At 40.7% G+C, this 22,500-nt stretch overlaps 1 protein-coding gene across 1 annotated transcript in view; it reads left to right on the forward strand.

The window, feature by feature from the left end:
• The window catches only part of rapgefl1 (Rap guanine nucleotide exchange factor (GEF)-like 1), a 24,559-nt gene extending 2,590 nt beyond the window's left edge, over positions 1-21,969 (forward strand). Inside the window, exons 2-16 of the mRNA XM_007564953.2 lie at positions 203-567; positions 8,018-8,096; positions 11,511-11,682; positions 13,778-13,875; positions 13,989-14,101; positions 15,816-15,983; positions 16,056-16,153; positions 17,142-17,264; positions 17,366-17,544; positions 18,308-18,398; positions 18,512-18,562; positions 18,655-18,742; positions 19,560-19,624; positions 20,761-20,815; positions 20,920-21,969. Coding sequence (XP_007565015.1) covers positions 203-567; positions 8,018-8,096; positions 11,511-11,682; positions 13,778-13,875; positions 13,989-14,101; positions 15,816-15,983; positions 16,056-16,153; positions 17,142-17,264; positions 17,366-17,544; positions 18,308-18,398; positions 18,512-18,562; positions 18,655-18,742; positions 19,560-19,624; positions 20,761-20,815; positions 20,920-21,044 — 1,870 coding nt within the window. The 3' untranslated portion in view covers positions 21,045-21,969. The remainder of the gene's footprint in view (positions 1-202; positions 568-8,017; positions 8,097-11,510; positions 11,683-13,777; positions 13,876-13,988; positions 14,102-15,815; positions 15,984-16,055; positions 16,154-17,141; positions 17,265-17,365; positions 17,545-18,307; positions 18,399-18,511; positions 18,563-18,654; positions 18,743-19,559; positions 19,625-20,760; positions 20,816-20,919) is intronic.
• Positions 21,970-22,500: the final 531 nt, after the last annotated feature.

Here is a 22,500-nt window from a genome sequence, read left to right on the forward strand (position 1 = left end):
ACTATAACATGGCGCCCAGAATCGCATGGCGCCCCCTTAATGTGGCGCCCACTATATCATGGCGCTGCTGTGGCACGGCACAGAGGGAGGGGAAATGATGCGTTATGAGCAGTGATGTCACATCCTGTCAGAGATCGGACCAAACTTGCTCCTCCTTCCTTCAGATGGATTGAGTCTAAATATTGACCTTTGATCCCTGCAGCCCTGACAGCGAGGACCCCCCCTCCTGGCCCTCCGCTGCAGGAACTGGGCTGGCCTCAGTTCCGTGCAGCGCCAACGGCTCCTACTCCGGTTCTGGTTCTGGATCTGGATCTGGATCTGGGTCTGGATCCGGTTCCGGTTCTGGAGGAGGAGACGTCCGCAGTCCGTCTCTGTCCAGTGATGAGCAGAGCTCCGAGGCGAGTCTGATCACAGAGAGCAGCGGAGGAGGAGGTTCTGGTTCTGGTTCTGGTTCTGGTTCTGGTCCAGGAGGAGGAGGAGGGACGCCTCTTCATCCCGACACTCCAGATAACCTGACGTTAGCGGTTCTGGACGGGGTGGCGGGAAAACGGTTCGGACACTGTTCAGGTAAGACCTGAGGATGGATGGATGGATGGATGGATGGATGGATGGATGGATGGATGGATGGATGGATGGATGGATGGATGGATGGATGGATGGATTTTTTCTGAAAGCTGTACCAGAAGGTCTGGCCGCGGAACAGAAAGTGACTGTGAAGGTTCTGATCCAGGTTCTGGTTCTGGTCCAGTTGGAGGCGTGCAGAAGGATTTTCCTGCAGCCTCAGCTGGAAGCTTTACAGGTTACATAATGAGAAGCTGTTCAGCCTGGTTGTTACAGCTGGCTGCTCCTGCTGCTCCTGCTGCTCCTGCTGCTCCTGCTGCTCCTGCTGCTCCTGCTGCTCCTGCTCCTCTTTCTTCTCCTGCTCCTCTTCGTCTTCCTCCTGGTCCTCTTCATCTTCCTCCTCCTCTTCCTACTCCTTCTTCCTGGCTCCAGCCTCTGAGTCTCTCTCCTCTCCTGTTGTCTTTCTGTTTGTTTAAGTTTATTTTTTACACAAACACAAACGCAGCAAATGTTAAAAAGGAGAAAAAAAGAAAATATTAAAATGCCACAAAATTCCTCAAATTTTAGTGAATTAAAATACATTTACATATATAATTATATAAATAACAATAATTCCAAAATCCTCCATTTTGTTTGGCTGAGCTGATGTTTCACAAAGATCTATGTTCTTGAAAATATATAATAATAATAAAAAAATAAAATAAGGTAAACATTAAATTTAAAATAAAATACAGATATCTAAAACAATTTCAAAACTTCTAATCATAAACCTATTTATTTAGATTTAAATATTGCTCTGAATGCTTGTTTTACTTTTCAATGTCACATGCTGTTTTTATTTTAATTATGTGAAGCACTTTGAAATGCCTTGCTGCTGAAATGTGCTATACAAATAAAATTTGACTGATTTAAATATTGTTGTGAAGGTTTATTTCTTAGTAATTAATCTTCAATTTTGTAACCTAAATTATTTGTCTTTAATTAAAGACTCCCAGTAATAATTAAAATATCTTATAAATATTTAATACAGAGTTATCTTAATGTGTGGTTTGTGTTTGGCTCCAAGTTTTCTCACCACCAGCAGGTGATTTCAGTCTCATTAATAATTAGGAAGCTTCTTGTCGCCTCAACAAACTCTCACAAAGGACTCTTTCTGATCCGCCCGCTGGTTTGTTCTTCTGGTTCTTATGCAACGGGTTCTGTTCACCGGTTTCATCACAACTTCACAGTTTGTCTCTGGAAGCTGCAGAACTGTGACAAGTTCTGTTCCCAACTGCGAGCGCGACGATCTGACGATCCGACGATCCGGCGATCTGACGATCCGGCGATCCGACGATCCGGCGATCCGACGATCAGGCAATCTGGCGATCAGATGATCCGACGATCTGACGATCTGACGATCTGACGATCTGACGATCCGACGATCCGGTCCAGAACAGGATGAGACACAGCGACTCAACACAGAACTGAAGTCAGACTGAAAGCAGTCAATCTGATTTAAAAAATAACATTTCAAAGCATTTAAAAACCTTCAAATGTACAAAAATAAAGTAAATAGAAAATGATTTCATTAGTATTGTTAATATAGGCATTTTGAAAAAGAATCTGAGTGATTTATGAAAATATTTAGTATAAAAATATTACAAAATCAATATAAATATATAAAAGTGATACCGGATATAGTTTATGTTATTAAAGTATTATAAATATTACAACAATGGTTTTAGAAACAAAGATTTTAATGTCTGAATATTTTGTTTATGCAATACTCTGGTTCTAATACAAAAAAATAAATATATTTATTTTAAATCTGTATATTAATAAATTATTACCATGGAATATTTTTAAGCTAATAAAGATAAAATTAATATACATTAAACATTAAGATAATTGTTATGAATTATAAATTAAGATTTTTTAGGTATATTTTTCATAACAAGCTGCTGTTTTCTTCTGTTTGTGTTTCTTTCTCTAAAAACTATTAAATTTTTAAATTAATCTCAGAATTTAGTTTGTGTAAATTTACTGCTCTGTTTTTGTTTTTCTATTTATTGTGGCCCTAAAACTCAGAATACAGACAAAGTTTTGCCTCTCATAAACCTTCTTGTGGATATATGGAGAAACGTTTTTGTCCTGTTGTCTCCGCTGAAGGACGGACGTGTCTCTCTGTCCTGCAGACGTTTTTCTGTCCGGTTTTGGTTTCCGACCCGGAAGGTTCTGGGATTCTGCTCGGTTCTGATGGGCCGGTTCGCTGGGTTAGCCGACATTTGGACGGTTTGAAGAGCAGGTTCTTCGCCATGGAGGCTCCTCACCTGGCAGGTTTTACCTGCTGGGGGCGGGGCCAGAGCTGATGAAGAGGAGGAGTGTGATGTTTGAACCGCCGGCCAATCAGAGCTGGCCGTTTGTTTCTGGAGGGAACCAGAGTTTTTACATTTGTTTTGATAATCCAGGTTCAAGGTTCTGCTTCGCCTCACACACTGTGTGTGTGTATGTGTAGGTGTGTGTATAGGTGTGTGTGTACGTGTGCATTCTAAAGACCCGCCCTCCCTACGATCTGATTGGCTCCCTGAGCCTCGACCGTCCTGGAACAGTTTGATCTTTCATAGCAAGAGAACCAGAACAAATCCTGCTGCAGGTGGGACGCTCTTACCTAGTGACATCACTTCCTGGTTGACTCTGGCACACAGATCACAGCTTAGGGTGGGAACAGGTGGCTCACCTGGAAAATACCTGCAGAATCACCATGAATGAAAGCAAAAGCAGAAAGATGTTACATAAGAGGGCGAAAACTCAGATCCTCTGCACAGACACAAACACAGCTCAGTGTGTGTTTGGTGTGTGAGTGCGCATGCGCATGTGTGTGTGTTTGTGTATGAGTGCATGTGTGTGTGACTGTGTGTGTGACTGTGTGCGTTTTTGGCCTCCAGAAACTCTAATTAAGCCTCTTTCTGAGGCTCTAATTAGACGTTTCAGTCGTTTTATTGTCCTGGAGAAAAAAAAGAAACAACAGATTGAAACTTTTAGGCTCAGACAGCGACACGTCAGAACCCGACCCAAACCGTCCGTCCACAGGAAGTCACAACCAACTTGCTTTTTATCCCAGAATTATCCTGCTTTTAACTGGATTTCATCCCTATTTTAATCCTAAACTGTTTGATTTTATTTTAGTTTGAAGTTCTCAGACGTAAAACAAGAAGTGTGTGTTTGTCACACACTTCCTCTGAGTTCAGCTGCTTGAACACAGCAGAAAAAACAAATATTACCAAATATTTTTATACTTTCCAGTATATTACACTTGAAAACTTACTTACAAGTAACTTTTCAGCAAAATATTGGAGCTTCTTTTTCTGAAAAAGAAAAAAAAATACTAGTTCCACTAGCAGATTATTTCACTTACAACATGAGAGAAATGTCTTGTTATAAGATAAATAATCTTAAATCAAACTTCTATGTTTTGCTGAACTTCAAAAGTCAAAAATTTGCGAGAGAAATCTCAGAAATTTTTAAATTGATCTTAGACATTTTCTTGATAATACTTTGAACTTCCAACTTTTAAAACTCAAAACATTTTGACTGTTGAAATTCAAAAATTTCCTATTTTTCCACAAAAAAAATTGAGATTAACCTCAAAATTGCTGAGTTTTTGTCTAAAAAATGTTCATATTTTGAAACTGAAAATGTAAAAAAAAAATTCTGTAAAACTTCTGAGATGAATCACAAAATTTCTGAGTTTTTTGGCGGATATGGACTCCTCCTGTTTTGTTTTTGTGTCTAGAATGGCCCTGATGCGGCGATCGCAGCTCCTGCTTCACATAAAATCTTTTCGTGGATTTAATGTGGAAGGAGAAGTTTTTGGTTTGGTGTTTGAACCGAAGGCTGGACTCGTCTCTGTCCTGCAGCCGTTAATCTGTTTCCGGTTTTGGTTTCTGCTCACTTACAAGTTAATTGTTAGTTTTGTCTTATTTCAAGTGTTCTGAGATATTTGCAGCAGAAACTGGACCCGAAATGCTTGTAAGACTTTATGTTTCTGCTCCAGTCGGTGGCAGAATGACGGCCGGGTGGCTCCGGAGCAGAAGCGAGTGAATCCGTGTGTGGGAGGAAGGTTGTCTTCAGAGAAACGATCCCACTCGTTTACCTCTCTGGATGCGTTTACCTTCACTCCTCCTCCTCCTCTTCATCGCCTTCGTCGACCCTCCGAGCTGCACGTTTGTCCCGCTTGCGCTCCGTTTGGACGCGCAGAAGCACAAGAGGCTCTTTTAGCACCTGTTCACATAGCAACCGGCTCTCTGCGAGACGCTGGGAGGGAAGGAGGAGTGAGAGGCGGAAAGAGAAACCGAGCCGAGGAGGTGGGAGGAAAAACGCTGAAATTAAAGCTTCAGCTGGGAAACTTCTCCACATCCTGAGCAAGACGCATCCAGGATGAATTAACAGGTCAAATCAACCCAGATCCACTTCCTGGTCGGGCTGGGCGGTTTGGATTTGATTGATTAATCGAGCTTTTGGTGTTTGAAGATTAAATTTTTGGAAAATACAGATTTTTCCCTCAGGTTTTCATAGTTCAGAGTGAAATCTGCGCCAAGGCCTTGGCGCCAAAATGGCGCCATCTTGGCTCATGCACCATCTTGGTGCATGCGAATCTCTCTTGAGTTGTTCTGTTTTGAGGCATTTGAATGAATCTGAATGTAATTCTGCTGTCTTTCTTTCTTGAAAAGCCTGTTTGCAGTAGAATTCAGGTCAAATCTGAATAATCTGAGTATTAGCACCAGGATAAGGTTTTTATTTTAATTACAAGAATAAAGTTGTATTTTTATGAGAGCTACAACATGAGAAATAAAAATTGTACTTTGGTTTAAGTTTTACCTCATCTTCTAACACATCAGCATTAAATTATTACCAGAAGCAGAACTTTGAAACAGTCGTTCAAACAGCTGATGAACTGAGCTGATCATGGCAGATCCTGATAAAAACATTTTTTTCTCTTAATTTTAATATATTGTGTCTTTATTCTGCTAATATTACGACTATTTTCTCATATTTAGACAAACATTCTCATAAAATAAAAGGCATTTTTTAATTTCCAGCAAATTGATTAAAATTGTAACCTGCATCTGGTATGAAAATATCATAGATTTTATTTGCAAAGTATTTTATTCTCCTCATGGAGGAAAGCATTTAAAGTGGAGCCGGATTCAGTCGTGTGTTCAGAATGCGACCTGAGGTCAGAGCGACTTTAAAACCTTTTTACGTCCATCTGCTGTCCGGCTTCCTGCTTCTAAAGAAACACGAAACTCTCCTCAAACAGTTTGATTCTTCTTTTCACAATAATGTGAAATAAATGTGACGGTTTAGACGTCCAGATGAACTAAAGCTCAGTTTGTCTGAGCAGAAGTGAAATAAATCTGAAGTGAATGAAAGTAAAACTGAGGAGTTTTGGCTAAAACATATTTACAGACAACTGAGTTTAAACCCAAAATCTGTATATAAATTATACAGCTTTGGGTTAATTATTGCTCAGAATATGTTGTTTTTCAAATAAATGGCATTCTTTAGAATTTTGACATCCCAGGTAACGATTATTTTATCCAATAATCATCAACTAAATTAATTGATGACTATTTCAGTAATTGATTAATCATGTTTAATTTGATTAATCGTTTCAGCCTGTAAGTCATAATAAACTGTAAAAAAATAAAAAATTTAAATATTTTACTGTGTCTAATGAACCTTTACAAAATGGCTGTTTCTTTTTTATGCTATATTTAGGTTTTTTTAGACGTCCTAGTGGATATTTCTGTTTTTCTGAGTAGCTGTGAATGCAGCTCCGCTGTGTCGTCCTCCGCTCGGGTCCCAGATTTTAGTTTCTGCTCGGCTTCACATTGTGAATGGACCTTTCTCTCTGCCAGCCAAGCAGAACTTTATCCGTTCGCTTCGTCTCCGGCTTTAAAGCCACTTATAAAGCATTCCCATCTCTGCTGAAATTTCAGCCTTTAGGGATGAAAATCAGTCAAATGTTCTGCAGAACTCAGCAGGAAAACTGGGATCCAGTTGGATCACTGTTGATCACTGTGGACCCAAACTGATCTACTGGTCACCTGGACGGGTTCTGGGTCCAGATATGACGACATGTAGGACTCCCTGTTCTGAATTAACTGTTTTGTTGAAACTGTTTTGGGTTCTGAGGTGGAAATTTAAACGGGTTTGGTACCAACCTGGACTCTAGTTGGTGCCCAGATGGGTTTGTTTCTGGTTTTTGGATTATTTTGCGCTGGGCAGATTATTTCTGCATTTCTGTGCGTCTTTTCAAGAAGAAAAAGGTGAAATATTTAAAGTAGGGCTGAAACAATTAATTGGATTAATCATGATTAATTGATTATTGAAATAATTGTTAATTAATTTAGTAACTGAATAATGACTTTAGAGAATCAATTATTCCTGCTCATCAATCTGGGAAGGGTTTGAACAGCTCAAACCTTCACTGCTACAAAATAACATTTAAATAGAGCCACAGAAAAATTATATTTAAAGTAGGGCTGAAGCAGTTAATAATGATTAATCATGATTAATCGATTATTGAAATAAGGATTGAGTTTTCACATGTTCATAGAAGAGTTTTTAGCTGCAGATGCATCATTTTCTATATTTAAGGTAAGAAAATGTTTATTTTCTAATTTAAGATAGGAATGAAATTTGTTCATTTGCATCTTTTAAGAGATTAAGTGAAAAATCTGCAGAATGTGACATTTATTTTATCCGATGAATTGATTAGTCATCAGAATAATCAGTAGTTGCAGCTCTGATTTTTGTCTCCTTACAGATTAAGTCCATGTTTAGTTTAAATGTTTTAACTGATCGGTTCTGATCCGGTTTCCTGCAGCTCACACTCTGATTTCTCTCCTTTTTTTTTTATCAGTTTCTTCTTCTTCTCACACATTTCTCTCTCCATCCTCTCGCTGTCAGCGACGTGTTGTCTCCATGGTAACCGCCTGCAGAGAGGCGGGCTTGGACTGGACACACCCACTGCAGCATGGCTCTCTCACACACACACACACACGCACGCAGAGCAGCAGTGTATTTTAGTAAATGTGACCACAGGTTTGAGGCGCGTCGTGCTGCTTCAGCATCTTAAATTACAGCCGTCGGCTGCAGCAGCTCCTCGCCGCCGCCTCTCGGCTCGCTGCGTGTCACGGCCTAACGTATAATCAGAGGCGGCCTCGTCTCTGCATCCTCCTCCGAGGCGCAGAGACGCTGTGTCCTGTCAGGACTCACTCTGCATGTAGAAAACCAGAAGCTCTGAGGCTGGAGGATGTGAAGGCATCCCTCAGCCTCCACCTGGCTCATCTGCTTTAATGAACCTGCTGCAGATCAGAGGTGGAGTCCTCTGGCTCCGTTTTGAAATGTCTGTGCTGCGTTCAGGTGCAGCGTGTAACATCTAACCTCTGTGTGTGTCTGTATGCAGAAACCCTGCTGGATGACTTCATGTTGACACATCCCATCTTCCTGACGGCCGACAGGCTCCAGCAAGTCCTGCTGCAGCAGTATCCTTGTCCTGGGCCTGACTGAATGCGCTCACGGCGCTGCGATGCGACGTGCATGCGCCGCTGTGTTTAATGCGATAGGAATGAGGGACGAGCTTCGCAGGTTTGATTCCAGGGTATTAACGGCGGCTTTGTTCCCGTTGTGTAGCTGCGATTCGTGTTTTTCCCTCCTCTTTGCCTGCAGCCTGCTGACTCTTCCTCATGTTTGTTACCGAGTTTCTTTTTTTTTTTTTTTTTTGCCCCACCTTCTCTCTGTTTGTGTTCCAGAGGAGAGGAAAAGGAACATTTCACCACGTTCAAGTTCAGGAGAAAAACACTTCCACAACAGAAACCAGCAACAGAATCGTTTTTTAAAAATGTTTCGCACGGTACAATCAGTCAGATTGGGAACCAGAACTGCAACATTTGCTACAATTCCAGATGCTGTGGTTCTTGTGCACCAATACCCAGTGAAGTAAACAACATGAAGGCCTCTAAAGAAGACACTGGGCGCAAATTCCTTCTTCGCTAAATGTAAACAAAAATAGAGTAGATTCAGATTTGTTGTTGGTAAAAGACAAGTCATTTCTCCTGCTAGCATTAGCCTGCCAGGATGCCTTGTGATGTAGTCCACTTCCTGCTTTTGGCACACTTGGCGTTCACATATGCATTCGAACCACACCAGAGTTCACTTCAACCGAATCCAGACCGAGGTCTATAGGCGAACCAGGGTTGGTTCTTTCAGTCCGCATCAGAATTCGATTACGAATTCTCACCTCCCCAAAGGAACCGGACTTTCCTGGCAATTGGACTGGAGCTGGATTAAAGCGGACTAAACATGGCTGGTGTGAATGCGTCTTAACTCTTTAACTTCTCGGTTCTTGGTAGAACGGAGACAAACTGTGTCCTGAATGTAAACTGAGAGCCTCATTTTGTTTGGAGACGATGGAAAAAAGAAAGCGTCTCCAACAGATTCCCAAACCACCTCAACTGGTTCCTGTTCCTGTTAAAACTCAGAGCTTCTCTCCTTGTTTCAAAGAAAGGATAGGAAGCATCATGCTTTTACAACTGATCCATTAAATTCAGTTTTTTAGAAAAAAAAAATTGTCATATGCTCAGAAAAACAAAACCAACATTTGTACACCACAAACTCCCTTCGACATCATTTAAAACAATCTCATGAACAGAATAATAGAACAATAAATTAAGTAGAGAAGTAAAGTGAGGGAAAGATGCCGGTGTTGGGTACAGTCTTCATGCTTCGGAGGGTTTGTAACACGTCTCACCCTCCTGTGTCACGTGAACACTGTTTGTGTGGAACTCAGAAACACAGTGTGACTGATGTAAAGTTGCACCTTTGATGAGCATCACTATGTTCAGAATGTTGAAACCTTTCCTCTCCTGAGGGTGAGCCCAGCCTGCAGGGAGGTTATTCAGCTGTTTGCATTCATGATCACATTCTTTTGGTTCCTACGCCTAACTAATGACTGAGGCGAGGAATGGGGAGGTACTGACTGGTAGATCCACTTTTAATTCCCCCAGACCCTGAATTTCCAAACCTGCAGGTGGAAATCCATTTTCCAGGTGGTTCCACCGGCTCAGAGCAGAAGGTTCTCATTATAATCCTAACTGTTTCACCTTCAGCGACAAATGACTCAATCTAAAAGTCAAACTCGATTGCATCATCTGCAAACAACTTTACGATCTGAATCATGCCAACTGTTTCACATTCTCATGCAAATTAATGCAGAACCATCAAAGATTAACTCGACTGCATCATCTGCAAACAACTTTACAACGTTTTAATAGACGTTTTAATATTCGCCTCCAAGTTTTTGTAGAACTTTCTAAGATCTGCAAAAAGCTTTACAATCTGATGCCAACTGTTTCAGAAACTCCTGCAAATTATTGCATAACCATTCAAACTTAAGTGCGTCATCTGCAAACAACTTTACAACCTGAATTATGTAGACTATTTAATATTCTCCTGCAAGTTTTTGTAGAACTGTGTAAGATTTACACGATTGCATCATCTGCAAAAAGCTTTACAATCAGATGCCAGCTGTTTCAGAAACTCCTGCAAATTTTTTGCATAACCATTCAAAGTTAAGTGCATCATCTGCATACAACTTTACAACTTGAATTGTGTTTACTTTTTCACATTTTTGTGAAAATAATTGTGGAACGTTCTAAACTTAACATGACTGCATCTTCTGCAAACATCAAACAGCTTTACAATCTGAATTATGCTAACTGCTTCTCTCTCTTGTGGAAATTATTGAAGAGCCATCCTAGCTCAACTTGACTGTGTCATGTGCAAACAGTCTTAAAATCTGATGCCAACTGTTTGACAAACTTCTGCAAATTATTGCATAACCATTCAAACTTGAGTGTGTCATCTGCAAACAGCTTTACAATCTGAATGGTGTTGGCTACTTCATATTCTGCTGCAAGTTGTTGCAGGAGAATTGTTTCTAAGCTTAAGACAACTACATCATCTGCAAATAAATTTACAATCTGAGTCATTCCAACTGTTTCCCATTCTACTACCAATTATTTCAGGACTTTCTAAGCTTAACATGACTGCATCATAAGCAAACAGCTTTACAATCTGATGCCAACTGTTTCACACACTCCTGCAAATTATTGCATAACCATTCAAACTTAATTTGAGTGCGTCATCTGCAAACAACGTTACAATCTGAGTCACGCAAACTGTTTCCCGTTCTCCTGAAAGTTTTTGCAGAATCATCTGAGCTTAACATGACTGCATCATCCGCAAACTGTTTTCTGAAACCGGCTGAACTAGAAACCTCTGCGGGACATGAAGCCGTTTTCTTCTGTTGTGTTCTGATTAGTTCAGTTCATGACGGCTGATATGAAAACTGCCAGTTTTTTACATCCATCCATGTGAATCCTCCCCCACAGGGAGATGGAGAGGAAGAGAGGGATGTGGGCGGAAGCAGAAGAGTGAAAGAAACGGACAGAAATAAATCTGCCTTTGTTGTATTACAGAGATTCAGGGACTTTTCCGCTCAGGATGTGCACATCTGTCCTCCATGCAGGATTAAATAATCATAGACCTGATTAAAAATCAGAAGAACAAGGAGCGGATGGCAAAGGAGAGCAAAGCTTCATGGGAAATATAGCTAAAATTCTCAGCGTTGGACAAACAAAGAGCAGAAAAAGCATGTCTCATCAGCCAGGCAGAGGGGATGAAACAAGCAGAGTGTGTGTTGGTGCGACAGCTGGATGAGGATGTGTGTGTGTGTGTGTGTGTGTGGTGTAATGTGGGTCATCATGGCGGCGTCTCTCTGAGCTGAAAACGATGCTCCTCCTGCTGTAACACAGAAGATGCATGTAGGTTTCCACGCGCCGCAGAAACACGTGTTTCACATCCAGCCTGGTTCCTCCTTAACCCAAACGCTCCTGCAGATTCTCCCTGGAGGCACAGGTGGGGGGCGGCGAGCGGAGGGACGGCGAGGCTGAGGCGTCCATGAGCGCCGCTGAGAGGAAGCAGGCGGTGCTGAACATGGCCTTCCGCTACCTGGACACCTACAGAGAGCTGCTGCAGGAGGAGGGGGAGCGCAGCAACAGCTTCCCCAAGGTACCAGTGTGAAGCCAGAGGTCAACGGCATTCAGCTGCACACAAACTGACCTCCAGTCTGACCAACGACACAAAGACCAGGCTACGCTTAGAGCAGCTCCACGACCACAATAAAATAATAAATTTAACAAATTAGGACAAAACTATGACTTTTAAATTAGAATCTGCTCACTGAAATGAGGTAACCTGTTCCATCTAATCACTGACTTATACTCTAAAGTATTCCAAATCTGATTTTAGTTTCTGTATTAAAACTGACCCAGATCCTGTTTTTATTGCTGAGAATAGATTAAATATTTTTATATCAATAAAAAGCAAACTGGATGATTTTCATTTAGCAAGGAAAAGCTTCAAAAAAATCTGATTACTTTATTTGTTTAATTAAAATAGTTCATGTTTAGCTTATTGTTGAGTAGGTAAGAAAGAAATCACAACTTTTTTTAGTTTATAAAAAGGTATTTTCAGCTTGTTTAGCTGAGCTGATTTACTGTTCAGATTCTAAAGATTTTTTTTATTTAAATAAAATAAAAAAGAAAAATAACAATAAAAAATCTAAATAAAATAGAATAAATAAGAAAAATAAATAAAAAACACAAATTTAATTTCTAGTTTTTCTCCAACTTTTCTTCACGTTTATTTTTTTATGAAAGATTGGCTGAATTACTTTTATATTTACTGATATTTGTCCAGAGGGGAATTTAAACTTAGAACCTTATAGTGGATTTATAACAGTAAGCAAACTGGATACCTTCATTTAACAAGGAATACTTGCAAAAAACATGAAGTTTTAGATCTCAGGGGGGGAAAAAATCTGATTACTTGTTTAATTAAAATAGTTCATGTTTAGTTTATTATTGAGTAGGTTAAAAAATTCACAACATTTTGAGCTGAGGGTTTTGGTCCACATGACATTCCTCCTTTAAACCTCAGCTTCACAGCTGCAGTTTGTAACTTTTATTAAAAATATGTTGTTTCCATAAAACTGTCACCATGTTGTGAGATAATCTGTAAAATTATCTCCATCTTCTCCCAGAGCCATTTTTTCCATCTGAAGAAATGTACCACTCTCAACTAAAAAACAACCAATCCTGATGTGGCAGGAGGCGGGTCTTAGCACTGTTAATCAGTCTCGCTAATGTGCTGCTAAATGTGCTAGTGGCAGAGGAAGAACTCACCATTACTGGAAAACCGTTTATTCACCATTTTTGGTGGCCATACTAAGTAGCCTTAGCATTCATGACAGGCTATGCTAGCTGTAGCATCACAGAGATCGAGTGGGTAGAAGTGGGGGCACTAAGACCCGCCTCCTCACTCTGATTGGTTGTTTCTAGTTCTCACTGGGAGAAGACAGGAGCTTGGTTTCTTTTTTTCACAGATTATTTGTTTTATACCAAGCTGCCAAAATATGGTGTGAGTTTCAACAAATATGTAAAAAAATATAAATTTTTATAAAGGTTACATACAGCAACTTTAAAGATGCTGAATTTGAACATCCCCATGATGTTCAGACCACCACAGACCACCTCACCGACCACCACAGACCACTTAACAGACCAACACACACCACCTCACAGACCACCTCACAGGCCACCACAAACCACTTCACAGACCACCTCACAGACCACCACAGACCACCTCACAGACCACCACAGACCACCTCACAGGCCACCACAAACCACTTCACAGACCACCTCACAGACCACCACAGACCACCTCACAGGCCATCCTTCAATCCTGGAGGTTGAAGCCCTTCAGGCTGCATCCTGAAGGGTTTTGTTGTTCCAGAACCAACAAAAGGAAACTTCCCAGCCTTTCAGTAAAACGACGTAATCTCATGTAATCTGTCTCAAAGACTGAGACGCCATCAGGCCTCAACATGCCTGACTTCCTGATAATTATCGGCCAAACCTTGCATTCACGCAATGACAGTAACGGTTTGGAAAGCAGCCTGATGGGAATCTCCAGACTCTGGTTCTGAGAAGAAGGCCTGAAAGTGAAAGTGAAGCAGCTGAACCTGCTGCTGTTGGTGCGTTCTCCGTGCTGATGCCTCCGCTTGGGATGAATGAACTCAGATTGTGGGTTTGTCTGTGTGCAGGAGCTGTACATGTGTGCGGTTCAGGAGTTGACCCGGTATCCTGAGCTGGTGGAGGACGTCCTGAAGCTGCAGCGATGGTCCGAGATCCTGCACTGCCCGTAAGGCTGCAAAGACTCTACATATTACTACTACATATTCTGCTGTTTTTGTTAGATATTCATCACGTTTATTCGCTGTTTTCACCTTTCAATCGGGATATTTGTGTATTCAGCTCCGACGAGGAGAAGGAGAGCAGGAAGAAGCAGGTCCGCCCGCTGTTCAGACACTTCAGACGTATCGATGCCTGCCTGCAGCCCCGTGAGGCCTTCAGAGGCTCAGACGAAAGTACGACGCCCACAGATACCTGCACACACACACACACACACACACACACACACACACCTGAGTTATAAAGGCTGTGATCTGTAAACACACACGCTCACAATTGAAATGCAAACACAGCTGCAATCTGCGGTTGGGATATACAAATCACTGGCCGACACACCCTGAACACACGCACACACACACACACACACACACACACCTGAGGTTTGGACTTTTAACTCGAATACAAAGGACCAACCCAACAGTTCAGCTGCAGTTCCACAAATAACCAGTAGACGGAGCGAGAATCTCCATAAGTATTGATTTATAGGGGCAGTATCATTTAAAATGTCATTTTCTTTAGCTTTACATCATGTTTTAATGTTATTCCCTCATTTAAACATCTATAACAGACCTGGAGTGTCGCTTTGATTCTTTCACATATGTGTCAGAAATCCTTTAATCTCTATGGTAACCATTCAGCTGTGAAAAATGCCTGGGTGGACTTAGCCCCGCCCTCAAGACGCAGCTCCTCCTTGGAGCTACAGCTTCCAAGCTTCAGAGCTTCCACTGCCCCCACTCAGCTCCTTCAGACTAGCCAGCAACAATTAGCAAACTGCTTGTGGAACTGCTGAGTTCCTTATAGGAGCTACTTCTCAGAGCAACGCTGGTAAAAACGTTGTTAAAAATGTTGTTGAAGGGTTAATCGAGGAGCCATGTTGTGATGACTTTCTGAAAGCGGAGCTTTAGAAAGAGCAGGAGTTCTTAAAGAGACAGAGACCCAATTGAATCAGGAAGTAAAGTTTCTTTTAAGTTTTTTTGACAACAGCTGAAGGTGACATAGTTACTTGTGCTATAAAAAACACGATACCGCTCCTTTAAGGTGATTGAAAAATCTGTGTTTCTTAACAGCAACAAACCGCTTTGACGTCTTTCACTCCGGTTTCCATGGTTACCACAGTACCTCAGAGACAGCCCTTGTCAAAGTGTTTAGTGTCATCCACATAAATACAGACTGTGGAGGAACCATGGTGCTGGTTCTGTTGGATCTCATTGCAGGATTTGACCATGACAACTGGGTCGGTTCAGATCTTACCTAAAGAACGGGGTTTTCTTTGTGTCAGTAGCTAATTTCTCATCGGAGCGGACAGAAATCACATGTGGAGTACCTCAGGGATCAATCCTTGGAACCCTCCTATTTAATATCTACATTATGATGTCACCAGATGACCCAGAAACGTCCAATCACTGAACAGATGCTTAGAACAGATAAATGTGTGGATGTGCCAAAACGTTTTCCAGCTGAACAGAAACAAAACTGAAGTTATTATCTTTGGACCTGAAGAGGAACGATCTAGAGTCACTTCACAGCTTCAGTTACTACAGCTGGAAACTAGAGATCAGACTGAAATCTGAACCTTCAGAAACACATAGAGACGGTTACAAAGACAGCCTTCTATCACCTGAAGAACTGTAGCTCAGAGAATAGACTCTACAGTTCTTTAAAGGAACTGAGTTCCTTTAAATCAAGGCTAAAAACCTGTTTCTTTAGAGTTTTCTTTGATTCATAATAACTGGAAAATGGATCAATATATTTGATTTGCTTGAGGATTTCCAATAAACTATAAAGTTTATTGGACTTTGACCTGCCTTGTTGCTTAAATGTTCTGTTCAAATGAAGTTGACTTTTTGGTGAACATTCCCAGCTCAGTGTGATATTTTTGTGTGTTTGCAGTCTTCTGCAGGGTGTACACCCCGGATCACTCCTACGTCACCATCCGGAGCCGCCTGTCCTGCCGGGTTGGAGAGATTCTGGCGCTGGTCAAAGAGAAACTCCAGTACAGCGAGGACCAACCAGTTTTGCCTGGAAACCTCATACTGGTGGCCGTCACCTCAGCTGGAGGTCCGTCTTCCCTCAGGTTGTGGATGTTTTGGGTTTTTATCCCGCTGTGACTGATGGTGGCTGTGTTTGCAGAAAAAGCCGTGTTTCGCCCCAGCGACGAGGCCGTCTTCACCACGCTGGGCGTCAACACCCACCTGTTCGCTTGTGAACCCTCTGAACTAGACTCTCTGGTGAGGATCGATGCTTATTGATTGAAGGGTGATTGATTGTAGGGTAGCAACGGCCAATGAAACCAGAGAAAATGTCGGGTTGTGCTGATCTTTGCAGAAAACCAATGGAAAATCCAGTTGGGAAAGTCAGGATAAAAACTAACAGGAGAAATTCAGTAACCAGAATCCAGACTGGATTCAGGACATTTATTGAGGACAGTTAGGTCTCCGCTATGCTAACCTGATTAATTTGATGAATAATTAACCAGAAGTATTTGTTGTAATGACTGGAATTACCCCTAATAAAACATTAAACAGATTAGGACAGTTTTCCTTCCATGGAATATTATATCATGAGTTGTAATCAGTGTTTTTATTAACATTTTCTGGCTCAGGGGAAAGTTCTCTCTGTTCATGGAGATTTGCTTTACCACTAAATCACAAATAAATCCTGCAAATAAATCAATCAAACTGAACACTGGATAACTGACACCATTCCTAACTGGAATGCAAGCATGGGGATGAGGGTGACACAGATGTAGAGTAGTACAGTCAAATTAATCCAGTCCAGTTTAAAATGAATCCAGTCCAGTCTAAAATCAATCCAGTCCAGTTTAGAGTCAATCCAGTCCAGTCCAGACTTTAACTCAATAAAAGATCTCTCTTTTCTAGAAAGTACATTTAAATTATTCTATTTAAGCAATTTCAAAAGGGTTATAGGCGTGATGAATCCCATAAACGTCACCAGTTCATGACGAAATATCAGAAATTCAGGAAAATGTAAAAAAAAAAATCATTTAAAAAAAAGAGCGAGTAGGTTTGAATGAGGAGAAAGAAAGGGGGCCAAGCACCACACCTTGAGGAACCTCTATTTTAGTTCCCAGATTTGGAAAACTAAAGTTACCTACTGATAAGTGACTCTTATCGTTGGGTTCAAAGTTCAACAGTGAAGACAGATTTCTGTCTGGAGTTTTTGTTTTACCTTTAATTCTGACATCACTTCCTGCAGCTTCCTCTTCCTGAGGAGATCCACTGGACGCCTGGCGACAGCAAACTTCACGACATGTCGGCGGAGGAAGTGGCCAATCAGCTGGTGGTGTTTGACTGGGAACTTTTCAGCTGCGTTCACGAGGTCAGAAAAACGTTTGGTGAAAAATCGTAAAAACATGATTATCTGAAAAAAACTATCTGCAACTTTTTCATCTAATGTTACACCCATATCGCCCCCTGCAGGTGGAGTTCATCTGTTACGTATTTCATGGTGAGCAGTCCCGCTGGCGCCCCCTCAACCTGGAGCTGGTACTGCAGCGCTGCAGCGAGGTGCAGCACTGGGTCGCCACGGAGATCCTGCAATGCCAGTCACTGCCAAAGAGGATCCAGCTGCTGCGCAAGTTCATCAAGATCGCAGCGCTGTGAGTTTATTATCCACACAAACTACAGAAAATATCATTAATGTAAACATTTTATTTCCTTTCATAGAACAAATTAAAAATATTTTTCATTTTTTGGTAAATTAAAAAGGCGTAATTAAATGACTGCCAGAGAGACTAACATCATAATATTAATAATTTTCAACTGGAATTTATTCCCTCAATAAAAAAATAGGTCAAGAAACATTTTTCTTTAGATTTATAAATAAATCTTATTCACGTAGACATATTAGTGCCATTGTAGACCGAGAAGAAACAGTGAAAATGACTTTCTGTAGGAAAAGAACATAGAAATTTCTTAGTATGAAAAGTTGAAAATTTGTAGGAGAAAAAAATACAAATTTTGAGATTCAGTCCAGAAAATACTTGGTGATTTTTGATTTTTTTTTAAGTCAAATGTTCAACTTTTGAAACTCAGAAAATTTCCAAAAGTCAAAAAAGTTTGTTTTTTTTCCAAAAAATTCAGATTAATCTCAAACGTTTTGAAATTTTATTAGCAAATCTTTGACTTTTCAGTCAAAAATTTCCACATTCTTTTCTAGAAAATGTTCAAATTTCCTCCTCTTTTTTTCTATCTCCAATGGACCTAATACACAGTTGAACTTATCAAATATTGTGATCAGTTTTGGGGCTAAATGGTCAATAATCAGTGTTCAAATTGAACTGAACGCCATTGTTCCTCTGCAGCTCTCTGCTGCCTCCTGGTGTTCAGGTCATGAACTGACCCAGTTCTGCTCTGTTCCAGCTGTAAACAGCAGCAGGACCTGCTGTCCTTCCTGGCGGTGGTTCTGGGTCTGGACAACCCAGCCGTCAGCAGACTGCGGCTCACCTGGGAGGTACGACCCGCCGGGTTTTTAACAGAACAGACCGGACGGTTCTGTAAAACCCAGTCCGTCTGTAGAACCAGATCCTTTGGTTCTGATAAGGAAATCTCCTCTGATGTTCTCAGGGTCTTCCGGGGAAGTTCAGGAAGCAGTTCCAGCAGTTCGAAAGCATCGCTGTGAGTTTCCCACGCTGATCCTGGGTCTGTGCCGATCAGAACCGACCCGGTTCAGAAACACAATGCTTACCTTTGACCTTCTTCTCCTTCAGGACCCGTCCAGGAACCACAAGTCCTACAGGGACCTGATCACCAGCCTGAGACCCCCGCTGATCCCGTTCACCCCGCTGCTGCTGAAAGGTGACCAGAACCCGAGCAGAACTTAAAGAACTGTGATGGGTTTGACTGATTTTAACAGTTCTTCTGTTTGTTTGTTTTTGTTTGTTTGTTTGTTTTCAATCCTATCACTGTATTTTTTGCGACAACAAACTGGAAAAACACAAATTTCCTGAAGTCTTAATATTTTGCCATTTCCCATGGGGCTCTGCTCCCAGCTGAGGAACAGACGCAGTTGGACCTGCTGGCCAATCAGCTCTTTGTTTATCTGCTAAGCAAGAAGGGAAAAAAATTAAACAAAATCTGTTTATTATGATTTCCAACAGTTCTGTAACCTTTCACCGTTACACTGGTTTTTCTGTTTTTAACACATTTCAGGTAAATAATTGTTAATTATTAGAGAGGACATGCTGGAGAGCTTGAAACTCTCCGTCTCCATGGCAACACAGTCAGAGAACAGGACGGATGAAAGTAGGTTAAAGGAAAAAAAGATGAAAACTGTTATTTTTGAATTGTGATCTGGCGCCCCCAGTGGGTGGAAAGTGAAAAACACGAATGATTATTATAGTGTTTGATTATTCTAGTGATTAATCAGATTAAAAAATTTGCACTTTCTGCAGATTTCAAAATTATTTCTTAAGCTTTTTTGTATAATATTAGATGTACTTTAAAAGATGCCAATAAAACAAACAATTTAATTCCTTTAATAATCATTTTAAAATGCAATAAAATTCCATTCCTTTGGTGAATTCTTGATCATTTGTAGCAAAGGACGCATCTGATAAATCCATTTTTCTCCATCAGTGAGATTCCTGACTGTTCTGATTTGTGTCGTTTGCAGATTTGACGTTTCTTCACGAGAGTTGCAAAACGTTCCACGGAGAATTCGTCAACTTTGAGAAGATGGTGAGTTTGTTGTTCACTTACGACATAATGGAAATGTTCAGATGTTTTAATTATTTTTACAGGTGAATAAATTAGGTTACCTTAACAGCTTATCAGCTAAAAAAGTTTAAAAGAGACAGAAAAAGACTCAAAACTGTTTCACAACCATTGCATGAAAAAAAAAATACTGAAAACTCCTGAAGTTTGGTGATAAAACTCCAGAGGAGCTAAATGAGCTGAAAAGATTGAGACCAGGGGTGCCCAAAGAGCGGCACAGGGGCCATTTGTGGCCCTTGGATTGATTTCTTTTGGCCCCAACTGCAGTTCAACTTAAACTTTATATTTATAGTCAGGGTAAAATTATTATTTTGCAGTGGAAATTGTTAAGTAAAACACAAACTTTTTATCTTTTTACAACCTAGCTTTTATAAAAAGTAGAAAGTTTATTCAGACTTTCNCTAGCTTTTATAAAAAGTAGAAAGTTTATTCAGACTTTCGCTGAAAACTTTGCAGCACCCAAACCAGCTCTCATTTAATTATTAAACTCAGCTGAGAATAGATTTGTTAAACCAAGACAAAGAGAATTTGAAAAATAATCGTCTTTCTTTGAATACAGCAAACATGAAAAATCCTTTTTGAGTTTTGGTTCTAGGATGAAGAAAATCCCTTTCCTTAAAGAAAATTGACTATTTTTTTATTATTATTACCTTTTTGGTCCCGCTGCAAAAACACAAATTCTTACTAAGTGTTTTTGGTCTGGTTTGTAATGCAAATGTTTTAGTACATTTGAAATAAGAAAAACAAACTTACAAGTAATTTCTCAGCAAGAGAGAGAAGCTTGTTTTAAGTCAATAATTCCTTAATGTTGATGGAAAGTTGTATTTCCACTGGCTGATTATTTCACTTACACCAAGAAATTTCCCCATGTTCCAAGTGAAATAATATGCTAATGGGACAGAACATTTTCATCAATATTAAGGAATTGTTGACTCTTGCTGAAAAGTTTCTTCTAAGTTAGTTTTGTTTTATTTCAAGTTGACAAAGGTATTTGCAGTAGAAACTACACAAAAATACTTGGTAAGCTTTTGTGTTTTTGCTGTGATGTGAAACCACATCCCGTAGAACCTCAGTAATCTCATATTTATCGTTTTCTGCAGCATAAAGTGGCTGAAATGGTGAGAACCATCAGACGGTACCGCAGCTCCCAGCTGGGTGAGTCCAAACTCTTCCTCACTGTCCTGTCTGTCTCCACCTGGTGGCAGGTTTCTGCCACTGCAGCTGTGACTGCTCAGTGATGTTGTGATGTTTCCTGGTAGCCATAGATACAGAGACGTCCCCCTCCCACCTGCAGACGAAGGCCTACGTCCGTCAGCTGCAGGTGATCGACAACCAGAACCTGCTGTTTGACATGTCCTGCAAGCTGGAGCCCAAAGACACGTAGAGGGACGAAGGAGTGGCGAGGAAGAGGAGGAGGGTCACGACCCGGACGTTAGATTTACACCTGCTCCTCTTCATCATATAACATAAAACATTCTGCCACACCTCCGAACCTGAAGACCCACAACTCTGGTTTCTTTCGTCTTTTTTCTGGTTCGTCTCTGCAGGATTCTGCTGAACCAGAACCGACCCAAAACCTAAGCACTGGTTCCTAACACACAGCTGAAACACAAAGTGGAGTTATGGCTCCTCCACAAACCAATCTACCCAGTCGATTCACATAGTTATTTATATTTACCTCAAATTCTGCGTATTTTCAGCTGCAGTAGCAGAAAAGCAGTGGCGCTCCTGAGGGGGGACCCAGAGGGGGCAATGGCCCCCTTTTGAAAAATGTTTACCACCCTCCTGCACTCCGAGAGAATCATCTTTATGTTGTAGAAAGGTAAACATGTAAACCCAGATAAGTAGATAAATAAATAAAAAATCAATAAAGAAACAAATAAATACAATATATATGTATAGTTTCTCTCCTCTAAAAATTTTATTAAAATTTTCTGAAAATAAACAAATTTACCATCATTACATCAGTGTAATGAAAATTACACTGATGTACACTGATTATTAGGAATCAAACAAATTTCTCTTTTAAATATTTAATTATTAAAACAGTTTAGTTCCCATTTGATCCCTTTACAAAATTATCAAACTTTGTCTTTATTACCTGAGATTTTTCTCTTTATGCATTTTCAAACAGGAGAACAGCCATGATCCAGCTATAAAATACAGGGGAAAAATGAAGCATCAAGCAAATGTTTATCTTTCTCTACCAGCAGATGGCAGTATGTGTCAGGTGCTGCTCCTTTAAATTCAGAAGGTGCATTAAAGAGCAAACCTTGAGCTTTAATGTTTCTCCTGAAACAATATTTGAAGAAAAAAATAAGCAGTTTCACTGCTGTGTGTTAGAAACTGATGACCCAACCCCTGACGCATGGACCAATCAGAATGCAGATAAATGGCAGGCATCGTCTAATCAGCTTCCTTCAGCCGGAGTCAAGCTGCAGGATTTAATGTGTGATTTTCCAGACTTCAGGTTTTATTTTCATTGACTTCATGGACCAAACGGGTTGAGGATAAAGAGCTTTTGCAGCAGGACTGCGCCCCCCGCAGCGGGCTGATGGTACTGTGACTTTGTGGGGCTGCTGCAGAGCGATCATTAGATCTGAACCGCGAACAGAGACCAACAGCGGTTCTCAGTTCTGTCCAGAACTGATCTGTAAATGTTCAAAGCAAGGAGGAAAACAGCCATCGTTTCGTTTCGCGCCGAGGCGGATTTCATGTTTTTAACAAAAGACAACAAAGGTCCTGATGTTGGGGCCGACCCAGGCTTCATACCTGCTGCCATATTCCACTCAGAGTCCAGGCAGGTGGCGAGGCATTCACTAATTGTTGGACTCGTGGAC

The sequence above is a fragment of the Poecilia formosa genome, unplaced genomic scaffold, assembly GCF_000485575.1.
Source record: "Poecilia formosa unplaced genomic scaffold, Poecilia_formosa-5.1.2 Scaffold170, whole genome shotgun sequence".
Classification (NCBI taxonomy): domain Eukaryota; kingdom Metazoa; phylum Chordata; class Actinopteri; order Cyprinodontiformes; family Poeciliidae; genus Poecilia; species Poecilia formosa.